The sequence below is a fragment of the Salmo salar genome, chromosome 06 (assembly GCF_965601325.2).
Source record: "Salmo salar chromosome 06, fSalSal1, whole genome shotgun sequence".
NCBI lineage: Eukaryota > Metazoa > Chordata > Actinopteri > Salmoniformes > Salmonidae > Salmo > Salmo salar.
In genome coordinates, this window is record NC_138296.1 from 54,026,647 (window position 1) to 54,037,500 (window position 10,854).

Genomic DNA, 10,854 nt, shown 5'->3' on the forward strand with positions numbered 1-10,854 from the left:
AGTGCACTACTCCCTATGAGCCCTGGTCCAAAGTAGTGCACTATATATTTGGAATAGGGTGCCATTTGGGACCCCTGTGTTTGCTCCCTCCATAACTGTTTACAACAGCCAGGCTACTCTGATGTCGTATCAAATGAGTGGCTGTGTTGTCATTACAGTATTGTTTTCGCTGGTGTACGTGGATGTAGAGAGAGCTTGGCAACGCGCCTGTTTCGGAGCTGGCGCCAAGCTATTACCTACATATTACCTACCCAAAGATAGGTGTTCTGTTGTTCAGCATCAACATTACCCACCTAGGAATAGGTGCTCTGTTGGCCAGCATCAGCACTCTGGTCTTGTGTAATTCTGTCTGGGTTAATCTTAGCAACGTTTTGAAACGGCAGTTGTCCAAGTGCTCTTAAGTGATTTACATTCTAAAAGACCTGCGTGAGCTGGCAATCTTTTTTCCGCCTCAGTTTTTTTTTCCTGCCTTCGCCATCTGGTAATGCACATATGCGCGAGCGCAAGCACACACACACGAACACTACCCAGTCAGCCACTTAAGCGAGCCATCCACTCACTCACTCACTCACTACACTCACATATTACACTCACTCACTCACTCACTACACTCACATATTACACTCACTCACTCACTCACAGGCCACATCTATATTGGTAGGCCAATGCAGCCTTATGTCATAGATCAGAGGCCCCTGTGACGCCTTCTTAAACCAGGTTTGCGTCTCAAATGGCACCCTATTCCCTTTATACTGCACTACTTTTGACCAGGACCTATATGGAATAGTACCGTTTGGGATGCAACCCAGGAGTGATGGAGTGGAGTAATGGCTCTGTGGCTGTGTCTGAAAACAGTACTAGCCCTCATTCTTGCTTCCTCCATCCTTTCCTCAATTCCTCTCAAAGCTCATTGGAGAAGGAGGTCTGACAGAGGGACCATAGATCCTCTCTTCCAATGGGCTTTGAAAAGGAATTCAGGAAACAAGGACGGAGGAAGCAAGGATTTGACCGCGCTTAATGTTTTCAAACCCGGCCTGTGTGTCTGTGCCAGACATTCCTCACCTGATGGTTTGAACGCCCTCAGCTTCACTTGTCCTCTCTGTCACAGCCCTGAGGACACACAGCCCTCTCTGACAGACACACACACCCCTTACAGCGCTGTCTGTGCGTGTGCGCATTTGTTTGAAAGAGACACACTTTCTCTCTCCCTTCTATCTCACATCCCGCTTTCTCTCTCTCTGCCACTCTCTCCCTCTTCTCTGCCCTGTCCATATATTTCTCACTGTCTGCCCATGATGCCATCTCATTCATGTCTTAACTCTCTCTCTCTCTGTCTGTCTGTGCAGGTAGTAAAGCCAAAGGCCTGCAGTGGGTGGTGGACGTGACCATAGCGTACTCCAAAGCCAGGCCCATGGACATCCAGACGTGGATCTTTGGCTACAGACCTCCCACAGTCACACACGTACACTACAGGTAAGGACTGAGCCTTACTGCACTGACACCTCTCTCTCTCTCTCTGTCTGTCTGTCTCACTCTCTCTCCGCTTCTCACCCTCTCACTCGTTGGGTTGGTTTTGGCAAGGTTGCGGTACCTATGTCTTGGTCTGGTACACTTTCTCATAGAAAATGGAATAAGAATATCCCAAGGCTCTTGTTGTTATTAAGATCTAGTAATGATTAATTAGACAGAGGCTGGTTACTGTTACCTGTCACCAACACACTCTCTGCCTCTGCTGTGTACAGCAGGTTCCGTATGTCCTTCCCTCAGCAGTTTCTACCTCTATCATTCTCTGGCCATTCTCATTGAAGAGGACTTGTATTCTAGAAGATTCTAATACCCTGACTACACCGCTCGCGTTGCAATACTTTTTTAGAAATCCATGTTATTCAATTATTGCACCCACACTGCTCGCGCGCGTCAATGAGTGTCTGCGTTGCCAAGGGCTAAAATAGAAGTCATTACTATTTCTGACCCAGATCGGCCTGCAAGTCCTGCCTCTCCCATCTCCTCATTGGTTTATAGAAGCAGGTAACCACGTGCTATCTCCTCATTGGTTATACCCACGTGGGTGATTGAAAGATGAACTGTGTTGCCGGTTGTCGTGGTAATACTATGAAAGTGTAGATGCCAATCACCATATAAGTTCAACGATAAAAAAGCCTGGAAGGAGGAGAGATGACTAGAAACGATTCAGTTGACCGTTTTTATGTGTGGATTAATTGTCGGAGTAGAGGACCTTGTGCATTTCAGGTAAAATAACAACTCAATGTTTATATCCCAGGACAAATTAGCTAGCAACAGCAAGCAAGCTAAATAGGACAAATTAGCTAGCAAGTGCAAGCTAACTAGCTAAATTGCCATACATGTTTAATGCTTTTCGACCTGTCCCCAAATTAATGTCATTGGTTCAGAGTTTGTTTTGATATTTTAACGTGCGTGTCATGATCGCGTTTGGTGTAGGAGGACAAAATACATTTATGAACGATGACGCACGTGCGCAGCCGGTTTGGGTTCCGTGTAAGGTCTTTAAAAATTCTGCTATTTTGAACTTTTGAACTATTTTGAACAATAGAGGACATTTGAGGACCCACACAGCCCATTTGTGCCATGTAATGAGGATACCTACACCACCTACTGAAGTGTGCTGTGCTATTGTGAAGTAATTCACATGATAAAAGAGGTGAAAAGGAGCCTGGAGTGCCACTGTAATGCAATTACTGCTAATTTTGCATAGAAGGGACATGGAGATGTTGTTGCTCCATAGTAACCCCTTTTCACGTGACACAGTCCAGTCGGAAGTATGGACCCACCCTAACTGCAATAAGGAGCCGCCCTCACTTCTGTACAGACAGAGAGGATAAAGCAGCAAAATAAAAGGTAGGAATATATCCTCATGTCGAAGCCTACAGTTGGTGTGGCGGCGTTAGGAATTCCCCCACTCCCCTCCCCACCCTACCTTGACAAACATGTCTACGTCCCAAAAGGCACCCTATTTCTCTTGCTATATAATGGGGCCATTTGAGACGTAGCCCATTGAAGTCGGGCCGGCCTCGTGTCAACATGAGTCATCATGACACACCTGAAAGGAATGTGGCACTCGAATCTCCTTTTCACCCCATTGGGGCGGCAGGTAGCCTAGTGGTTAGAGTGTTGGGCCAGTAACCGAAAGGGTTGCTAGATTGAATCCCAGAGCTGACAAGGTAAAAATATGCAGTTCTGCCCCTGAACAAGGCAGTTAACCCACTGTTCCTAGGCTGTCATTGTAAATAAGAATCTGTTCTTAGCTGACTTGCCTAGTTAAATGAAATAATTCATACTTGATTTACTTAACAAAAGCCACATCTAAAGAGTTGGTCCATGACATGGCACAAGTGATCTCTATTGCTCCTCAAGCAAGGTGGGAGGCCGATGACATTACTACCTCCCATCAAACTAACTCCTTGAATGCCCTGATCCTTGAAGTTTGCGGTTGTCAAAAAAATAACAAGGCCGTAGCCATGGAATCAACATTGGGGGTGACCAAATCTGCAGGGTGGTCTGGGGGTCCCCCCCAGAAAAAAAATAGAAAATTAATTTCCTGCCATTCTAAAATATTAAAAAATTCACTAACCCATGGGATGAACTTCTTATTATTTTATTTTTTACAATAATGTCTAATAGTGTATTGTGTTACACTGCTCTTTTTTATTTGTTTACCTTTTCTTGTTTCATTGTATGTAATGGCAGAGATTAGGGATGAATAAAGTATAACCATAATCCTCTCCAGCCCTCTATCCTCCTTTGGTCCTATATTCTCCTCTCCAGTCATCTCTTCTCCTTTCCTCTCCTATCCTCTCATCTCGTCTTCAGGCAATGACATGTGTTTTGACTTGCCATTCTTCAAGCAAAGGATCCAAAGGCCTTTTTGCGCTTATCGTTGACACCGATAAAAGACTGGCATATTCCGTCAAGGTCCAGTTTCTCCTGGTGCACGTGACACATGGCCACATTATTCAGCCTTGTTTGACTCATGGATGATCTAAGCCATGTCTTCAACCTCCTCGGGGCACTAAAACTCCTCTCAGCCTCTACAGAGGAGACAGGGACAACCAGCAGAAGCCTTACTAAAACTTCCACCTGACTGAAGAGACCTCTCACCTCTGGCACCATTTCCCCAATAATGCTAGCAACATCTGAGCTCTTTTGATATGTGTAATTAGCCCCAAACATGGCCAGCTGCACCTGCAGAAGTCTTGAATTTAATTCAGGATACTCGTCTACCACGTTGTCCATGTCTCCGCAAAGGAGCACATTTTCAAGCTGCTGCAGCTTGTGGAATCCAGCTTGATCAAACCTCTCTATGAATTGAGTATTCAGTGTGTCCAAGGCGTTGTAGAATTGGGCTCTGTACAAAAACTGGGCGTCCGGATGTATAAGGGCTGCAGCCTGACCGGTGTAACGCTTTGTAGTTTTGCGGATATGAGGCATCTGAATAGGTTATAGGTCCAACTTTGTTGCCATAGCAGTTGCTTTGCGAACAAGACATCGACGTGCTCCTCCGTTCGCTTGTCCTGCACATGGTCCACAGCCTCCAACATGCCTGAAACAGTCTGTTTCCTAAGCTGCAGGGAGGTGTTCAGGCACTCCAAATCCCCCATCAGGTCTTCAGCCATTATAAGGCAGAGCACAGTGTTCCCTTTTAGAAATGTTCCATCAAGGCCATTAGCCTTAGTTGAAGTGTCAGATGAGCTGCATGATGCCATTTCTTCAAGGGCTGTCAGCACTGACTCATACTGGCTGAGAACTGAGCGGATGGCAGGGGTGCGAACAGTCCACCTGGTGGGACAGAGAGGTTTCAACAAGGTGAAACCATGCTTTGATTTTGCGATTTCTTGGAAAATCACCTTGAACTTGACAGATTGATTAAAGAAGCCCCCCAATTCATGCACCAGATCCGTGCTCTCTCTCTCGCCCTGTCCTGTCACCGTGCTCTCTCTCTCGCCCTGTCCTGTCACCGTGCTCTCTCTCTTGCCCTGTCCTGTCACCGTGCTCTCTCTCTCGCCCTGTCCTGTCACCGTGCTCATGCTCTCTCTTTACTTTGAACAGACCAGAGTGAACATGAAATAAATATTATCAGTAAACGTGGTGTTTCTTGCCATGATGTTCAGGAATGGATTACTAACCATTTCTGATTTGAACGGCAATGATTATTATATCAAGAAACATTGACTCATCTCTTGTACTACTGTATACTTCTACCATCTGACTGGTGATTATTATAGAAACATTGACTCATCTCTTGAACTACTGTATACTTCTACCATCTGACTGGTGATTATTATAGAAACATTGACTCATCTCTTGTACTACTGTATACTTCTACCATCTGACTGGTGATTATTATAGAAACATTGACTCATCTCTTGAACTACTGTATACTTCTACCATCTGACTGGTGATTATTATAGAAACATTGACTCATCTCTTGTACTACTGTATACTTCTACCATCTGACTGGTGATTATTATAGAAACATTGACTCATCTCTTGTACTACTGTATACTTCTACCATCTGACTGGTTCTCACTGCTCTCAACATATTTTTTTTTTTTTTTCTCTGAGGCCCAAAAACTGACGAATGTCACTGCCACCCTTCCTCTTGCTCCATGACACTCACTGTGAATGAAAGCTGACTAATAAAACTGCTTGCACTTTAATCAAACAAACGCTAATAATGCTATTTATCATAAGCAAGTACAGCTTTACAGTATACTATACAGTACAGCTATACCTTATACTATACAGTACAGCTATACTATACAAATATGCAATAAATGAATGCTACTACTGTCTACATAAATTACACATGCAGCGTAACATAAATGATAGGGGCGGCGGCAGCGTAGCCTAGTGGTTAGAGCGTTGGACTAGTAACCGGAAGGTTGCTAGAGCAAATCCCCGAGCTGACAAGGTAAAAATCTGTCGTTCTGCCCCTGAACAAGGCAGTTAACCCACTGTTCCTAGGCCATCATTGAAAATAAGAATTTGATCTTAAAACCTGTTGGGGCTAGGGGGCAGTATTTGCACGGCCGGATAAAAAACGTACCCGATTTAAACTGGTTACTACTCTTGCCCAGAAACGAGAATATGCATATAATTAGTAGATTTGGATAGAAAACACTCTAAAGTTTCTAAAACTGTTTGAATGGTGTCTGCGAGTATAACAGAACTCATATGGCAGGCCAAAACCTGAGAAGATTCCATACAGGAAGTGCCCTGATGGACAATTTGTTCTCCTTCTGTGGCATCTCTATCGAAAATACAGCATCTCTGCTGTAACGTGACATTTTCTAAGGCTTCCATTGGCTCTCAGAAGGCGCCAGAAAGTGTAATGGGGTGTCTGCAGTCTCTGGGCTAAGTACAGCAGCTCTGTTTGTGAGTGGTCAGGCTGGGAACAGTGACACTGGAGATGTGCGTTCATGAGAATTCTCCTTTTTTTCTTTCAGCCTTTGAATGAATACAACGTCGCCCAGTTGGAATATTATCGCTATTTTACGAGAAAAATAGCATAAAAATTGATTTTAAACAGCGTTTGACATGCTTCGAAGTACGGTAATGGAATATTGAAATTTCTTGTCACGAAATGCGCTCGCGCGTCACCCTTCAGAAACTGACCTGAACGCACGAACAAAACGGAGGTATTTGAATATAACTATGGATTATTTTGAACCAAAACAACATTTGTTGTTGAAGTAGAAGTCCTGGGAGTGCATTCTGATGAAGAACAGCAAAGGTAATCCAATTTTTCTTATAGTAAATCTGAGTTTGGTGAGGGCCAAACTTGGTGGGTGTCAAATTAGCTAGCCGTGATGGCCGGGCTATGTACTCAGAATATTGCAAAATATGCTTTCACCGAAAAGCTATTTTAAAATCTGACACCGCGATTGCATAAAGGAGTTCTGTATCTATAATTCTTAAGATAATTGTTATGTATTTTGTGAACGTTAATCGTGAGTAATTTAGTAAATTCACCGGAAGTTTGCGGTGGGTATGCTAGTTCTGAACATCACATGCTAATGTAAAAAGCTGTTTTTTGATATAAATGTGAACTTGATTGAACAAAACATGCATGTATTGTATAACATAATGTCCTAGGAGTGTCATCTGATGAAGATCATCAAAGGTTAGTGCTGCATTTAGCTGTGGTTTTGGTTTTTGTGACATATATGCTTGCTTGGAAAATGGATGTGTGATTATTTTTGGCAGGGTACTCTCCTGACATAATCTAATGTTTTGCTTTCGCTGGAAAGCCTTTTTGAAATCGGACAAGGTGGTTAGATTAACGAGAGTCTTGTCTTTAAAATGGTGTAAAATAGTCATATGTTTGAGAAATTGAAGTTATAGCATTTTTGAGGTATTTGTATTTCGCGCCACGCGATTCCACTGGCTGTTGACTAGGTGGGACGCAAACCTTGCCCAGGGAGGTTAACTGACTTGCCTAGTTAAATATAGGTAAATCATCATAATTGACACTTTACTCAGACTTCACGTGGCAAATATAACGTAATAAAGACATTAATGTTATTTGAATACGTCTGTGAGCACCATTGTTGGTCGCTGGTTGAATGTGTGGCTAATTAACTTTCCAGGCAACTTAGCTATGTGATATAGCCTACGTAACATTCATATTACATTCTAGTCTTCCACTTTTTAATACATTTGAAAGTAATGAAATAGAGAGACAGTACAGTGTTTGACATTGATTGTACCTAACCACAGCAGTCGAGCAACGGCTTCTGCTGGGGTACGGAAACACCACTTGGACAAACCACACACAGAACTGCAGTATAGCGTAATACTAGAACCGGTAGTAATAATAATGGCAATTTGTTAAGTTTAGTTATGATTACATTTACTAATGATTATTTCGGACGGCGCTGTCGTAGCATAGCACATTTTTATTTTATTTATATTTTTTATATCAATATATTGGTTTGTGGACTTTACTGTATTTGTACTTGGGAAATCGCTCTTCAACAGGAAAAGTAAAAAAAATCACTGGAGGACGTCTTTTAAAGAGAGCGCTGAATGGGAGACTGTTGAGACCGTTTGGTCTTAAGATAAGACGCTAGGACTGAAGGAGGATTTATCACACAGGTAGGCTGAGGCCGAGGCTGGCACCGGCTGCTAAAAAAGCATTTTTTAATTTGTGTCTGTTGCCCCTCTATACATCTCTTCATTTAAGGAGATTGTGCGCGCACACTCTTGCTCTCTTTCACACCATCACAGACCCCAAGCCAAGTTCAGTCCATTGCTCTGGCAGCATTGATCCCCTCAGTTTCCCTTCGCTGCCCCTCCTTTGAGTCCAGTCAAAGGTGTGAGTGTATATGTATGAGTAAATACACACACACACATTAATAAGGCAGGAGTGCACAATTGACACGTACTTCTCCTCAACTCTCTCATATCTAGGCTCGTCAAACGGCCACTCATAAGGTGGATGGCTTATTGTATATTGTTGTTATGACATTTTACATTATGACTTCCGCTTTGATTCATGTGCTTTTCCAATGGCATCACAATGATCTCTGTGATTTATATCAAGGGATTACTATTTTTTTATTTGCCATGTCGTCATTCTAAAGGCTAGAGTCAGACTGGTCTGGACCGGACGCCCTCTCGCACGAGCGCCCTCTACTGTTCCAACGTCCACTGCGTCCAAGATTGTGTTCGTTCAAGCACACTGTAGCAAAGTGTTTAAAACCATTTTCCAACAGATGGCAAAAATGTGCATTTCTCATTGGATAAGTATCGGTCGTCCCTCCCTGTTTCAATCCATTTGGTGCCAAATGAAAGTGACCCAGGGCTCCAGCCAGTCCAGACCTCCCTGGCCCTACATGACTCTGGCTCTGCTGAATGGCCCTTCTCTCCACCCTCTGGTCTCTGGGGGCCGTAAGGCTGACGTCAGGGGTGATCTGTGTGAGCCCTGGTGCCTCCAGCCCTCCAACAGCGCCCACTCTGTCCCCCAGGCCCCTTGCTCTGCTGCTGCTTGGCCAGGCTCAGATTAAGGCTAAAGACTCATTAGGCCCAGTAATGAGAGAGGCGCTGCTCCCGCCTACCCCAGCTAGGGGACTCTCCGCTGGGCCGCGACCACAATCAACCTCCCCTGCAGGGTCAGCGGCCCCGGAGGTCTTCACCGGGAACCCAGGTTGTTGTGAGGCTGAGAGACACATGCACACACATTCAGTCACACACACACAAACACTCTGGCTGGGGATGTGGCTGAGCTAAGCAGAGGGAGGTCCTGTGGTGCACCGGTGCAGGTGCCGAGTCAACAAGAGGATTAACCTGCAGATTAGGAGGAGACTGAGGCTGCAGACAGATCTGTGTGTGTGTGTGTGTGTGTGTGTGTGTGTGTGTGTGTGTGTGTGTGTGTGTGTGTGTGTGTGTGTGTGTGTGTGTGTGTGTGTGTGTGTGTGTGTGTGTGTCATTACTTTCACACTGAGTAATCTAGGATGTTGGAGTATCTTTAAATGTTCGTCACTGACTATTCTAAAAATAATTGTGGATTTTCTGACTGGCTTTGTTTGCGCAATAGGGAAGTTCCTCTGTATTCATTGGAATTGTACACACCTGTAGGCTGGTGGATTTACTTACTTACACACCCGATCAGGATACCTACTGTATGTACACTACCGTTCAAAGTTTGGGATCACTTAGAAATGTCCTTGTTTTTAAAAGAAAAGCAAAAAAAATGTGTCCATTAAAAAAACACCAAACTGATCAGAAATACAGTGTAGACATTGTTAATGTTGTAAATGACTATTGTAGCTGGGAAAAGCAGATTTTTTTATGGAATATATCTACATAGTCATACAGAGGCCCATTATCAGCAAACATCACGCCTGTGTTCCAATGGCACGTTGTGTTAGCTAATCCAAGTTTATCATTTTAAAAGGCTAATTGATCATTTAGAAAATCCTTTTGCAATTATGTTAGCACAGCTGAAAACTGTTCTAATTATAGAAGCAATAAAACTGGCCTTTAGACTAGTTTAGTATCTGGAGCATCAGCATTTGTGGGTTCTATTACAGGCTCAAAATGTTCAGAAACAAATAACTTTCTTCTGAAACTCGTCAGTCTATTCTTGTTCTGAGAAATGAAGGCTATTCCATGCAAGAAATTGCCAAGAAACTGAAGATCTCGTACAACGCTCTGCACTACTCCCTTCACAGAACGGCGCAAACTGGCTCTAACCAAAACAGAAAGAGGAGTGGGATGCCCCGGTGCACAACTGAGCAAGGGGTACATTAGTGTCTAGTTTGAGAAACAGACGCCTCACAAAGTCCTCAACTGGCAGCTTCATTAAATAGTACCCGCAAAACACTATTCTCAACGTCAACAGTGAAGAGGCGACTCCGGGATGGTAGCCTTCTAGGCAGAGTTGCAAAGAAAAAGCCATATCTCAGACTAGCCAATAAAAAGAGAAGATTAAGATGGGCAAAAGAACACTGACACTGGACAGAGGAACTCTGCCTAGAAGGCCAGCATCCCATTGAGCTATTTGGGATGCTCTGGTTTGACGTGTATGACAGCGTGTTCCAGTTCCCACCAATATCCAGCAACTTCGCACAGCCATTGAAGAGGAGTGGATCAACATTCCAAAGGCCACAATCAACAGTCTGATCAACTCTGTGTGGAGATGTCTCGTGCTGCATGAGGCAAATGGTGGTCACACCAGATACTGACTAGTTTTCAGATTCACGCCCCTACCTTTTTTTTTTTTTTTTTTTAGGTTTCTGTGACCAGTCATGTATTCCCAGTCAAATCAAATCAAATCATCAAATCAAATTTATTTTTATATAGCCCTTCGTA

General features: G+C 43.7%; 1 protein-coding gene across 2 annotated transcripts in view; it reads left to right on the top strand.

Annotated features, from left to right (window-relative positions):
* LOC106607581 (acyl-CoA:lysophosphatidylglycerol acyltransferase 1) overlaps positions 1 to 10,854 on the top strand; it is a 104,290-nt gene that overhangs the window by 70,739 nt on the left and 22,697 nt on the right. For both annotated transcript variants that reach the window (XM_045720686.2, XM_045720687.2), the window contains exon 6: positions 1,347 to 1,473. In XM_045720686.2, coding sequence (XP_045576642.1) covers positions 1,347 to 1,473 — 127 coding nt within the window. The remainder of the gene's footprint in view (positions 1 to 1,346; positions 1,474 to 10,854) is intronic.